This window comes from Microtus pennsylvanicus, chromosome 5, assembly GCF_037038515.1.
Source record: "Microtus pennsylvanicus isolate mMicPen1 chromosome 5, mMicPen1.hap1, whole genome shotgun sequence".
Classification (NCBI taxonomy): Eukaryota; Metazoa; Chordata; class Mammalia; order Rodentia; family Cricetidae; genus Microtus; species Microtus pennsylvanicus.
In genome coordinates this window covers 50,740,528-50,755,485 of record NC_134583.1, presented here as the reverse complement: position 1 = coordinate 50,755,485, position 14,958 = coordinate 50,740,528, and the positions used below count along the sequence as shown (strand labels likewise).

The window sequence follows — 14,958 nt, the reverse complement described above, 5'->3', positions numbered from 1 at the left end:
TGGAGCCAGGAGTGTGGGAGCACTCCTTTAAACGCATCACTCGGCAGGCAGAGGAAGGCGGATCTCTTTTGAGTTCTGAGGCCAGCCTGATCTACTTCCAAAACAGTCAGGGCTACAAAAAGAAATCCTGTCTCAAAAAACTAAAGATAGAACTGAAAGCGGCTTATTTTTTCTAGAAATAGCCCTTTGAGCACACAAGGAAACAGAAGAGGTGGTTATGGTGGTACACTAGGGAGGTAGAGGAAGTCAGCCCGGTCGGTGTACAGAGTGAGTTCCAGGACAACCAGGACTCCAGAGAGAAGGAACACATAAGAAAAAGAGAAGCAACACAAAAGAACTTACATTAGGTACATCCCTATTCACAACCGTCTTCAAAATTTCCACCCATTCTGTCAGATTCTGTTGATTTATCAGCTCCAGTGGGAGTGTATACTAAAGAAAAACCAAGAATTAGTATTTTTAAAGTTCCAAGTGCCATTTCTTTGTTCTCTACAATACTTATATCAGTTCCCTCAGTCACCATTTCTACATCAGTACATAGACTAATTTCCTTAGGGAAAGCTCACCAATTCCTGGTTGGGTCAACCATAATTGTGCACCAACACGACTCACTGACTTATGAATAAAGACTATAAAAAAGCTTTACTAATTTAAGCAGGGAGTGGTGATATATATCCATAGACTCAAGAGACTGAGGCTAGCAGACCACGTGAAACTAAGTTCAAGACTAGCCTGGGCTCCATCTCTACAATAGAAAATCAGTGACACTGGACAGCTAGGAGAATTCTAACTGCCCATTTACAATATCACATCTATTAGAACTGCTAGTCTGTTGGAGGCATACTTGTTTAGGCTTTGGACTTGTAATACTAGCAACAAACCTTTTCCTAAGACAGCTCCTCACAGGCTGGCTTCAAATGTGCTTTTCCTAACTGTAACTTCTAGATGGTGGCATCCAGTCACACTCAAGTTCTTTTTCACTTTTTTTCTCTAAGACAAAGTTCTTCTGCTGTACTATCCAGACAAGACTATAATACACCATTATAGCACCTGCTGGCCTCAAACTCATGATTCTCCCGTCTTAGCATCCAGAGGCACATACTACCACATCCAAGTTAGACTGTCAAATTATTAACACAAATGCTAAAATTATTTTTCTAAATAAGGATAAATGACAATCAGCGTTTACATGTATGTGTATGCATGCATATTCCTTACAAGTAGCTACAATCGTACATGCTTCTAATTCTAGCGTTCAGAAATCAGAGGCAGGAGGATTAAAGCATTTAAGGCCAGCCTGGGCTACATGATAACGTTTCCAAACGTAAAAAAATTAAGGTGGAGTGTGGGAATGACCCTTGCTTTAAAAAGAACTGGAACAAGTCCACACCCATTGTCACTGTATATAAGCAGCACTAATTAGACTCTGTGTATTATTTTCTATTTTTAAAAAAAAGAAAAAGATATGAAGGTAGAAGAGAATATGTTAGGAGGAATCAGGCGAAGTGGAAATAGAGATAGATAAGATATACTGTACATATGTATGAAATTAAAAAAGAAATTAAAAATTTTAAAATGAACTAAAAACTGTTTAAAAAATAGTACCTTCAGGATGGTGAGATGGCTCAGTAGATAAAAATATCTACTATCAAGTCTGAGTTCAATCTCAGGGCCCAAATGATGGTAGAAGGAGAGAGACAACCCCATGCTGTCCTCTGACCTTCACAAGTGTGCCGTGACATACACTAAGCCCCTCCCTCCCACACACAAATAAATGTAATAAACATCAAAACAATAGTACCTGAACAAGAGCATAAAAGATCTTGAATATCTGCTTTTGGATTAGGACAGACTGGTCAGACTGATCAGAGAGCAGCTGGATAAAGCGGTCCTTCAGAACTGGCAGGAAGTGCTGCATTGCTGCCACTAATGGACTTCGCTCTTCTGGTTTCTTGTACCTGTGGATAGGAATACAAACTAATTCTGTAAGAATGTACTTCCGTAACTGATACATACAAAAATCTGCTTTCACAAGTACTAACAACAGTTTCTAACCAAACTGAAAACACATAAGAGATGGCTCAGTGGTTAACAGCGTTGTCTGTTCTTCCAAAGGTCCTGAGTTCAATTCCCAGCAACCACATGATGGCTCACAACCATCTGTAATGAGATCTGGTGCCCTCTTCTGGCCTTCAGGCATACAGGCAGAAAGAATATTGTATACATAATAAGTAAATAAATATTAAAAAAAAAAAGAAAAGCCAAATAAAAAATAAAAAAAAACGAACGTATGACCAGATGGTATTTCTGACTATATATTCAAGTATATAAAAAATTTTTCTTTTATAAAAAAAAAAGAAAGAAAAGAAAAAGAAAAGAAAAGCCTGCTAAGGAAAACAAAAACCACGCCCAGCAGTGAAGAGGTAAAGTAAGGCAGGCGCTCACTTCCAGAGCACACAGACTGAAACTGAAATGAGGCAAAGACAGCTGGCAGGACTCCTGTTTTAGGTTGGTAGATTTGTGAAGCATTCCATATTAAAGGGAGACAGGACAGGTTTTCTTTAAAAGTTGGATTACTGGGCTAAGTGTATTAGTTCACTTTTAATGCCAGCAATGGGAGGCAGACATAAGCAAGTATCAGTGCTCTATGACAGCAGTGGCTACAAACTGAGACCCTGGCTTTGTTTTGTTATATCCCAAGCAAAACAAAAGGATTTCCCAGTCAAGCACGGAAGTATACTTATGTAATCCCAGCATATGATGTTAAGGCAGAATGGTACAGCTAACTTGGGCCCCATTGAGGAGACCTTGTCTTAATAGCAAAAACTTGCATTCATTTATCTTAGAGTTTAGTGATAACCAAAGTAAATGGTCAAGAATAAAAAAAATACCAAGAGGACTAAAGAGGTGGTTCAGCCTGTACAATGCTTGCTGTGCAAGCATCAGGACCTGACTTCATTTGCAAAGCTATAGAGATGGCTCAACAGTTAAAAGCACTCACTGCTTTTGCAGAGACCAGGGTCAATTCCTAATACTCATAAGGACACAGTGACTCAACTGCCTGTAACTCCAGTTTCAGGGATCTGATGCCTTCTTCTGACCTCTGAGGGTTCCTGCACATATGGTGCACACACATATGCCCAGGCATACATACTTATAGAAATTAAGTAAAAAAAAAATTCTAGGAATAGAAAATTCATATAATTCTATTACTGGGGAGGTATAGACAGGAAGTTCACTGCATCTTTGCCAGCTAGCCAGTCTAGATGAATTAGCAAGCCCCATCTTTATTAAAAACTAAGGTGGCAGGATCATAGAATAGTTCAGGAAATTAGGGTGCTGTAATGACCTAAGTTTAGTTTCTGGCATCCCATGCAGTGGAAAGAAAACTAACATCTATAAGTTGTCCTATGGCCTACACATGCACACTGGTGTGCACATGCTTTTAAATAAATGTTATAAAGCAAACTAACAAACAAATCAGGCCATGGTGGTGCACACCTTTAATCCAGCACTCAGGAGGCAAAGGTAGTTAGATCTCTGAGTTCAAGGCCAGCCTGGTCTACAGAGTAAGTTTCAGTACAGCCAGGGCTACACAAAGAATCCCTGTCTCAAAAATCCCAAAGATAAAAAGACACTTGCTATATGGACCTAAGAACCTGAGTTCCATGTCCATAACCCTTGCTGGGAGGAAAGAATAGGTGTCCTCTAATTCACACGTGCCCTCCAACAACTACACATACATACTATGAACACACTTAAATAAGTTTAAGAGATTATCATACTTAAGTATGATAAAACAGTAATAACTTACAAAAGAAATTCCTATAATGTGGGCTAGTAACATGGCTCAGCACATGGTAAGAGACTGTGCTGCACAAGAGTTATCTAAATTTGAATCCCAGAATCCATAAAAAAGAGAGAGAGAGAGAGAGAGAGAGAGAGAGAGAGAGAGAGAGAGAGAGAGAGAGAGAGAAAGGAAAAAAGAAAGAAGAAAAAGGCAGTCATGGCCATACAAATGTAGCCAAGGTGCTATGGGGAGCCTTTTTTTTTTCAGCTAAGCTCCAGGTTGAGTGTCTCGTGGGAATAAGGCAATAGTGACAGAACAAGATAAGATGCCAGACTTATCCTCTGGCCTGTGTATTCCTCCCACTGACGATGTGCACGTGCACCCGCGGACCAGAGAGCTCATACTGAGGTACTCAATCAAATCACCACATACTCAAATACACCACCTGACACTCACGTACCTATAGAAAGGAAGAATACCACGTGAACTCTGCAGTTGAACTACACACTCTATTATATACTTGCCTCCTTCCAGCCTGGTTAGTCATCTACAACATGAAAACTTCCGTGGTAGAATTTCCTTTCCCTTACCTCACGAATCACACTAAATATTAGACAGGGAATTAGTTCGTAGTACCTAATCTAAGCTAGTAGCAATTAAAGTAATTTACAGCATAAAATACACTGCATACTGTTGAGATCCAAAAGCTTCTAAATGTGTGATATTACATTACAGCAGGCAGAGGCAGGTAGGTTTTGTAAATAAAAACAAAAAGCCTAGTACTACAAGTCTCCAGTGATGCAAACTAATGAACTACACTCACAGGCATCCATTAATTTCAATTCTTTGGCCTTTAAATTTTTTTCTTGTTTTAAGAAAGGGTTTCTCTTGTGCAGTCTTTGCTATTCTTGAACTCACAAAGATCTGTTTCCCAAGTGCTGGTATTACTGGCGTGCACCACCACACTTGGCTTCATTTTTTGTTTCTAAATAAAAAGCCAGAGGTTCTTTAATATCTAAAATTCCTACCCTGTCAAGCAAAACAATTCAACTGATAGAGTGCTGTCTAAAATATACAAGAACCCAACTTTGGACTCTTAGCAGCATACAAACCAAGTGTGACAACACCCAGAACTTGAGAAATCAAAGGCATGGGATCAAAAACTCAAGTCATCCTCTGCTGTGGAGGAATTGCAAGGCCAGCTCTGTCACAGTTACAGACCCTAGCATCTTACCAGGAGTTGCCTGAACTCCTAACATGTCATGACAAGTTAGCTGTACCCCTAAAATTTTCCCAAGGGTTGAATACCTGTACCAGTAGTGCTCCCCTGATTACCAGATTATGCTTCTGGCTCTCTACCCTTTTACTTGTTTGCCACTACTATTCAGTATGATGTGATAGAACTTCCTCAGAGGTTCCTTTCATCTCTTCGTACAAACAAGCATTTTCTGAGGATATAAGATGCTGCTGAAGACCAAAGAACAATTTCTTCATGAATTTTCTTAAAATTTCTCCAAGCCACATATCTCTTGTAAATACCTTATATTCTATAAACATTGCTTGAAAATAAACTGAAATTCCAATATTGTAGTTGCCTCCTCTATATTTCACTTAAAAATCCCTCAAATTCTTTCCTGCTAAGGTTATAAGAGAGACTCAAACCCTCTTAATGACATTGCCGACTTATTGTTATTCTCTCTAGCTTTGGTCACTCACTTACCAGAACTACAACTGGCACTCTGATAGAAGTTGGAGCGACAGCTGGAACATTCCTTAGCAGGAAGATGGGTAGCTGGTGGGGACACAAGAAAACACCAGTACCAAGGGTGTAAATGGTGTGTTTCACGCCTACTCAGGACAGCACAGTTCTTTGAAATGGGATCCCAAAAAAGGTGTCAGAGGTTGCCTAAAAGTCCCAGAACCAGAGGGCGCACAATGGCATCTATCTAGCTCTTAGGAATGGAGGTCAAGTCACCATTTCATACTAATTATTTTTTATAAATTTTCCACACCATACTTTCATACCTACCAATTTCACTGCTTTAACCAAATGCTTGACTGAAAAAAATCCTTCACTGTTTGATTTACTATTCTTTTTAAAGTCTTTTTTTATGTGTGTGAGTGTCTCACCTGCATATTTTATGTTCTGTGCACCATTTGCATACCTGGTGCTGCCAGAGGCAAGAAGAGGACTTCAGATTTCCTGGGACTGGAGTTACAGATGGTTTTAAGCCACCATGTGGATGCTGGAAATCAAACTCAGAGCTAAGACAACTCTTTGGTCTAAAACCTTACTAATTTATGAAAATTATTTATATGAACTATAATTCATTTAAATATTCAGGTTACTGAAAAAATAGATTACTGTGAATTTCTTAGATCAAGAGCTGGGCTGGTGTCCCACTATAATACTAGTTCTTGGCAGGGCAAATGCACAGGATCAGGAACTCACTGATAAAGTTCTCTGTTGCTCACTGCACTCCAATCACCTTCAAACAAGCACACACTCACAAATCTAAAAGCCTGCTATCAGTACTAAGGAGCCCCAATTTTAGAGACAATTTTTAAATAAGAGTCAATGATTTTAACAAAACATAAGGACAGTGGTCAGGGCAGAGCTTCTCAGTGGTATTGACAAAAAAAAAAAAAAAAGAAGAAGAAAGAAACATTATGGATTAGAATAAGTACCATGAGCTTGTGGGAAGGCTCAGCAGGATGGATACCCTGCACTGAGTCAGTCAGCTACGTTTTGGCACCTGCATGGTAGAGGGAGTGATGTCACCAGCTTATCTTCTGGCCTCCATTTGTGCACTGAACCACTTAAACACACATATGCACACACACAAAATAAATAAGTATAATGAAGAAAATTTCAGAATAAGATTCCTACTTCAATAGGAAAGTACTAAATTAACATAGATCACTAATTTTCTTATATTAAAAGCAATTTTTTATGTTGAGATTGGTTTAAATTTTCACAATTATCTCCATTTCTCAAAAACTTAACTGGAATTAGGAGGAACACTTACTCATAATTCTTCACAAGCTGATAAAGGCAAAGAAGAATTCCCAGCCAACAAGCACTGTTATCAGACTGAAGATAAAATCCAATCTTGTCCACAATGGCAGTCCAACGGCTCGGGTAGTCATGTTTGATGATATGATGAATGCATGTAGTAAGCTGTACCCTGAAAGTCAAAACTCAACAGTAAAGAAGAAGAAAAAACCTAGATAATACTTTGGTAACTCAGACAAAGAAAAATAGGTTGGTTCAACAAAGTCTAATTTCAAATAATCCATCAAGTATTTTGATGCACATAAAATGTAGACAATGCAATACTATCAACTCACTTAGCAACACTTTCTCTTCCTACCAATTTAAAAGAAACCCAGCCAGGTAGTGATGGCAAAAATCTTTAATACCAGCAGTCAGGAGGCAAAAGTAGGCGGATTTAGTTCGAAGCCAACTGGGCTACAGAGCTAGTTCCGGGAAAACCAAGGCCACAAAAACAAATAAAGAACTAAAAGCCACCCGAGCTTAACTGCACACACACATGCGGTAGAGGCAGAAGGATCATGTATTTGAGGTCGGTCTGATGTACACAAGACATAGTTTTAAAAAGCCTTTTTCGTTTTTATTATTTGTGCTACAGTACACCTGTACAATACTATGCTAGGAAGACAGACAGGATGAACTCTGGACCTTGTTGGCTAATCAGCCTAGTCAAATTAATAAACTCTGAGTTCAGTGAGAAACCTGAAATCTCAAAAATCTCAAAAAGTAAGCACAAAATAATTAAGACAGCCAGCAATTTGCAAAGTCCTATAAAATAATAGTGGTTGCCAGCCAGAAACACTATTAATCCAAGCATTTGGGAGGCAGGTGATCTCTTTGAGCTCAAGGCCAGTCTGACATAGTGTGTTCCAGGCAAGACAGGGCAGTGATAAGGGCCCTTGACTCCCCAGAGCAGACCTTATTTAAATGCCTGCTCTGCTGTACTGCACCAGACATTTGTCTGATCACATAAAGTTCAATCACAATACAATGAATCTAAGTACATTCATTCTATGACAACATGTGATGTAACTTTATGCTATAAAAATGTCAGGCTAAGTACTTTTAATTGTAGTACCAGTAGGCAGAGGTCGGTGGTTTTCTGTCAGTTCTATCTGTATCTGATAGATAGATAGATAGATAGATAGATAGATAGATAGATAGATAGATAGATAGATAGATAGATAGATAGATAGATGATAGATAGATACACAGGCAGAGAGATGACCAGCAGACAGTTCTGAGATAGATAGATGATAGACAGACAGATGTATATGTACCTATGAGGATGCAGAAAGGCTTTATTTCAGCACACATGCATCGCTGGTGGGAATGTAAAATAATTCAAAGTGAAAAGGCCAGTCTGGTCTACAAAGTAAGACCCTGTTTCCAAAAAAAGAAAAAAAGAAAAAGAAAAGAAAAGAAAAAAGAAGTGGGGGGGGGTCTGAAAAAAGAAAATTTAAATAGACATACGCAAACACATCTGCAATAATGGATAAATTTTAAAAACATACCTGATAAGCTCGGGTGAGTGGATAATGGCTTCTACAATGTTTTCTCGAATACAATGTCGGTCTTCTTCTGGAATTGTATATGGGGAGATGTCCCCGGGTGTTGCTTCCCGATCAGGCCAATACTGTGTTATCATATTCTTCAAATAAATAACACCTACAATACAGACCATTCATAAAGTAATGTTTACTGTAAAAACAGAATATCTCTTGGAAACATCAGTATTAGGAAGAGATTCTTTTGTAAGCAAAGTAATAAAAAATTATTTCAAGCCAATAATCAAAACACACATTTAACATTCACTTGTAAGCATTAGACACAAAATTATTAAACATACAGCCCAATCCAGAGATCCTGAGTTCAATTCCCAGCAACTACATGGTAGCTCACAACCTCCCTAATGAGATCTGGTGCTCTCTCTTTTTTTCTTTATTTTTTTTTGTTTATTTTTTTTTTTTGAGTTGTTGAAAAAAAAATTTCCGCCTCCTCTCTTCTGGCTTGCAGGCAAACATGCAGGCAGAACACTGTATACATAATAAATAAATAAATCTTAAGAGGGAAAGCATATAATAAAAAAAAATACAGTCCAAAAGAACACAAAATAAACAGTATACCAAAATCATTTTCTAAAGAAAACCCCTAAGCACCAAACCATACAAAAACAGTTCCAAAGTGGGGGGACACATGGTGGTGGTACAGGCGTTTAATCCCAGCACTCGGGAAACAGAGGCAGGTGGATCTCTGTGAGTTTGAGGCCAGCCTGGTTAAAAGAGCATGTTCTAGGACAGTTAGGGCTACACAGAAAGACCCTGTCTTGAAAAACCAAAATTACAGTTCCTACATAAACATAAACATGATCATAGGAAAAAACATAGTATATAAAGGTTGTCGGTGTCTAAATTGATTATTTTTAATCACACAGCACTTCAAATTCATATTATTTTATGAGAAAATTTGCTGTGCTCAAAAACCCTAGATTATAGTGACTGGGGAAGATGGTTCAGTAGTTAAGAGTACTGGGCTGTTCTTCCTGAGAACCTGGGTTAAATTCCCAGCACGTGCATGTTAGTTTCTACCTGTCTGTAACTTCAAGGGATCTCATGATACCTTCATACCAATGCACATGAAATAAATTATTAAAAAACCAAAAACCCCTAGATTATGATCTGCTGCCAGCCACCATACTGCTACCTTTGCACACTGCTGTCTGACAGTTAACAAGCTGATGATGCAGTGTGATGTATATCACTAACAAGGCTCTTTACTCAGCCATCTAGGGAATGTGGATAGAAATGCGTAACATGAAATCGATCCCTAAATTCTGTAGACTAGCTTTTTGATGGTAAATTCGACCTGAAGTCCAACACCCATTTAAATAAAGGTAACTGAATCTTAAGAATTTAATGAATACTTAATCTTAAGATATTAAAAAAACTAAACTATAACTACAGTAAAAGATATGGGACTGACATATTCCAGATTAACACTACTATATAATTAGCTTTATCACCCAAAACACAGCAAGAAGAAAAATAAGACCTGGTAATTCTCACTATAGCTAAATATTTCTTTCCATTATAACACAGGAATCAAATGTATACATATTTGATTTGGTAGTGTGAAAGTTTTTCATTTTGACAAAACATAAACAACTGAAAACTACAGTACAAGTATACAGTCTACCCCAAATGTACTACTATAAAACAAAATGAACTCATCATTCAAAGCTGGCAGATGGAAGTACCATAGTCATGCACTAGAATTTCAATCAGCTGAAGAATGTCACCCTAAAGTCAACTTTTATTTTTACTAAGTTTATGGGTGGTTACCTAATTGGCCCACATTTTCATCCATTTATTATAGTGCTTGGGATAAACACAGGGACTTAAACTTGATAACATGTGCTCTAATACTGAAGTGCACAAATCTCAATTTCATAGTTTATTTATGCTTCCATTTTATACACACTGAAATAATTTAAGTATAATTTAATCTTCTAAAATCCAATTCTAAAATAAAATTCAAGACTACAATGTATTAAGAACCAAACTTTTTATACGTTAAATACTTTCATTCTAGTAAAATTTGGGAATTAAAGGCTATGTAACCTTCATTTGAGCTGGAGTTACAGGCAATTGTGATAATAAAACTATTTTTCTTTTTAGGAAAGCTCAGAGCATCCAGAAGACCCAGTTCAATTATGAGCACCCACATGGTGGCTCACAAGCATCTTAACTCCTGTTCGAGGGGATGATACCCTTTACGGGCCTCCATAGACACACACATTAAACAAAAAACAAGTATATTGTGAGCACTGGGTTCTCTTCCAGGACCTGGGTTTGATTATCAGCACCCATAAAAGCAGCTCAAATTTCTCTAACACCCTCTGTTGACCTGAGAGGAACGGGTGCACAGACATACATGTATGTAATACCCATACACAAAATATGAAAATAAATAAATCTCAAATTTTCCTTTAAATTCTGCCAAATACCAGAAACTTGTTGTTGCTAAAAACACTAGAAATAAATGGATTCTCAGGTGTTGACCGAAGAAATATACAGAGGTCTATGTTAATTATAAACTGATTGCCCTATTAGCTCAGGCTTCTTATTAACTCTTATAAGTCACATCAGCCCATAATTCTTGTCTGTGTTAGCTACGTGGCTTGGTACCTTTTTCGGCGTGGCAGTCACGTCATGCTTCCTTTGTTTCTGGATGACAACTGCAGACTGACTCTTCCTCTTCCCAGAATTCTGTTCTCATGGCCCCACCTCTACTTCCTGCCCGGCTACCGGCCAATCAGCATTTTATTAAAATAATACAAGTGACAGGCTAAAAGACCACTGTCCCACTGCACTCAGGGAAGGAAATTACTGAAGGGCCAAGTCACAATACTTCGCTAGTTTATTAACATAACTTTCAATCAATATATTTTGTTTGTATATTCAAGAAATAATTCAAGAAACTTGCCTGCCTGTCTCACAGGTAAATCCAGTTGTTCTGACATAGTGATCTGGAGCAGTGTTGAAACAAAATTCAGAGACTTGTGTGCCTACAAACAAGCAAGCAAAACAAAGACTTTAAATTTCTGTAGATGAACATAATTTTATTTACTTAAGAACAGTCTCATTACATAATACAGGTAAGCCTTGAACTCACCATCCCCCTTCCTCAGTCTTCTTAGTGCTGGGATTGCTTGGGTATCAAAGACTTAACGTCTACTTTCTGCTATTTTATATAAGTGTATACTGGAATGATTGTATTCTGCTGGGTACAGTAGCTCACACTTTTAATCTCAGTTCACAAGGAAGTACTCAGAGGGTGGAAGCATAAAAATCATGAGTTTGAGTCTCATAACCATTCCCTAAAGAATTCCAGGGGATCACACATCCTCTTCTGGTCTCTAAGGACACTGCACACACATGATGTACTCATACACATAAAATTAAAACAATTTAAAAAGATAATATTGGAAGCAGGCACAGTCACTCATGTCTTTAATCCTAGCATACAGGAGGCAGAGCCAGACAACTCTTTGTGAGTTTGAGGCCAGCCTGGTCTACATAGCAAGTTCCAGGACAATCAGATTTGTTACAGCCGTTACAGAGAAACTCTCTCAAAATACAAAAATATGAGCCATAATGAGGTTAAGTATTAAGTCACCACAGTAGTAGGGCCAAGACCAGGCTGAGCCTTTTCACTGTACCCATCTTGCTTTCATCAAATAACAGTAGTATATACATGCTTCCAAACTAGGAAGATTTGCTTCTAAATTAAGAGACTAAAAAGCCCACTTTAGAGTTATCATAAAAGTGCCATTCACAGAAATTATATAAATATATAAAAAACATATAAATTAAATAAATATATTTACAGCCACCTACTACATTCGACAGATGATTTTCTTTTTAAATTGTTTTATGTATATGGCTATTTTACCTTCCTGCATTCTCTGTGCCCCTAGAGGCCAGGGAATGAGATTCCTTTGGAGCAGTCAGTGCTCTTAATTACTGAGCTTTCTCTCCAACCTGTTTTTATAATTTTTTCTTTATAATTTTTAAATGATGACTTTATAGCATTGGTTTAGCCTAAAGACCTCCTAAATCTTTACAAAGCTGCCACTAGTCTTGTTTCATAACCAAAGTAGTGAGGGATTTTCCCAAATTCTGAGTAGTATTCTTGGTAATAAATGTTTTTTTGTTTTGTTTTTGTTTTTCGAGACAGGGTTTCTCTGTAGCTTTGGTGCCAGTCCCGGAACTAGCTCTTGTAGACCAGGCTGGCCTCAAACTCAGAGAGATCCGCCTGCCTCTGCCTCCCGAGTGCTGGGATTAAAGGCGTGCACCACCATCACCCAGCTCTTGGTAATAAATGTTGTGAGGGCTGGAGAGATGGCTCAGCAGTTAAGCACACTGGCTGCTACTCTTCCAGAGGAACCAGATTCGATTCCTAGCATCCACATGGCAGCTTACACCTATCTATAACTTTGTATTCCAAGGGATCCAACTCCCTCAAATAGACACCCATTACGGCAGAATACAAATGTACATAAAATAAATTAAAAAAGAAAAAAAAAAAGGAAATGATATGAGCCGGGTGGTGGTGGTGCATCCTTTAATCTAACAGAGGCAGAGATAGGTGATCTCTGAATTAGAGGCCAACCTGGTCTAAAGAAGAAGTTCCAGGACAACCAGGGTTACACAGAAAAAAACCCTATCAGGAAAAATAAATCAAAACAAACAAACAAAAACAAATATTATAAATTTTCTGGGTGTGGTGGAGCATGAGCCAGAGAGAAAAGGCGAAGGAACAGGAGTTCAAGGTTCAAAACTAACCTAGGTTACTGTCTCAAAAACAAAAAACAAGATTGAAAGAACACACCTGCTATTCTAGCACTTGGGAAACTAACGAGAATTACTTCAAGGTAAGTCCAGGATTCATACACAAGCAAATAATGATGTTCAAAACATAGGCAACTTTGGTCTCTCAAAAATATACCAAAGATCCCAATTAATTTCTAGATACACCAAATTATTCTTGAGGAGAAGGTCTTAAGTCCAATTGAGTAACTGTTGGTTACTGTCAAGGTAAGTATGCCATTATTGTACCCTCAGGGTTACCATGTTATAATGGGCATTGTCATAGTTCATAGGCATCCTATGCTGAAAACAGAGATCCAGAAGACCCTGAGCTGGAACTGACCTTAAAAAGCCTCCTCCCTGAGAACCAGCTTTCATGGAACCAAAAGAAACCAAGCAAGCTTCCAAATGACCAACTAGGATGCCAGGAGGAGAGCATGAGGGAACAGAGTTGGGGGAGGGACAGAGAAGGAGAGCAAAGAAATATCTTAATAGAGGAAGTTGTTAAGGGTAAGGAGAAATCTGGTGCTAGGGAAATTCCCAGGAATCCACAAGGATGACCCCAACTCAGACTCTTAAAAATAGAGAGGATACCTAAGCGGACCTTCCCCTGTAACCAGATTGATGACTACCCTAATTGTCATCACAGAACCTTCATCCAGTAACTGATGGAAGCATATCCAGAGATCCACAACTAAGCACTGGGCCAAGCTCCCAGAGTCCAGTCAAAGAGAGGGAGAAGGGATTATATGAACAAAGGGGTCAAGATCATGATGGGGAAACCCACAGAGACAGCTGGCCTGAGCTAGTGGGAACTCACTGACTCTGGACTGATAGCAGGGGAACATGCACAGGACTGAACAAGAACCTCTGAATGTGGGTGACAGTTCTATGACTTGGACAGTCTGTGGGCCCCACTGGCAGTGGGCCCAGGATTTATCTCTAGTGTATGAACTGGCTTTTTGGAGCCCACTCCCTATGGAGATACCTTGCTCATCCTGAAAATGGGCTTTCCATTTTCCTCTGGCTTAGTCCAGCCTCAACTTCACAGGCCAGACTCTGCTGACTCTCCATGGGAGGCCTTACCCTTTCTGAGGAGTGGATGGGGATTGGGGGAGGGGTGGAGTGCAGGGGAGAAGGAAACGAGAGGAAAAAAATCTAAACAAAAGATTCAGCCTAAATTAAAGATGTTGTAAGAGAACAAAAAGTATTCTTAAAACAAAAAAAAACACAAGTATTCTAGACTGGAGAGATGGCTCAATGGTTAAGAATACCAGTTGCTCTTCTAGAGGATTCCAGGGTTCAACCCCCAACACCTCCATTGTAACTCACAACCATTCATAATTCTAGTTCTAGAGGACATAATGCCCTCTTCTGGCCTTCAAGGCTATCAGGAACATATGTATGCATACATACTGTCAAAACACCCATACACATAATTCTTTTTTTCTTTTTTCCCCCCAAACAGGCTTTCTTTTTGTAGACCTGGCTGTCCTCTAACTCAGAGGGATTAAAGGCATGTGCCAAAACCACCACACTCAAATAAATTTTTGAAGTGTTCTTTACAGTTTATTGTATATGTGCGTGAGTGTTCAGCCTGCATATATGTATACCATATGCTCCCTGTGACTGCAGGGTCAGAAGAATGCATCAGAGCCCCTGGGAACCAAACCCAGACCCTCTCAAAGATCAACATGGTAATCACTGAGACATCTCTCCAGCAAAAATGAATGCTCTTAACA

At 38.7% G+C, this 14,958-nt stretch overlaps 1 protein-coding gene across 1 annotated transcript in view; it reads right to left on the bottom strand.

Annotated features, from left to right (window-relative positions):
* Positions 1 to 14,958, bottom strand: part of Ipo7 (importin 7) — a 41,935-nt gene that overhangs the window by 22,221 nt on the left and 4,756 nt on the right. Inside the window, exons 2-6 of the mRNA XM_075971859.1 lie at positions 11,331 to 11,412; positions 8,360 to 8,513; positions 6,820 to 6,978; positions 1,802 to 1,958; positions 343 to 432 (exon numbers count right to left, since the gene is read on the bottom strand). Of these exons, the coding sequence (XP_075827974.1) occupies positions 343 to 432; positions 1,802 to 1,958; positions 6,820 to 6,978; positions 8,360 to 8,513; positions 11,331 to 11,412 (642 nt within the window). The remainder of the gene's footprint in view (positions 1 to 342; positions 433 to 1,801; positions 1,959 to 6,819; positions 6,979 to 8,359; positions 8,514 to 11,330; positions 11,413 to 14,958) is intronic.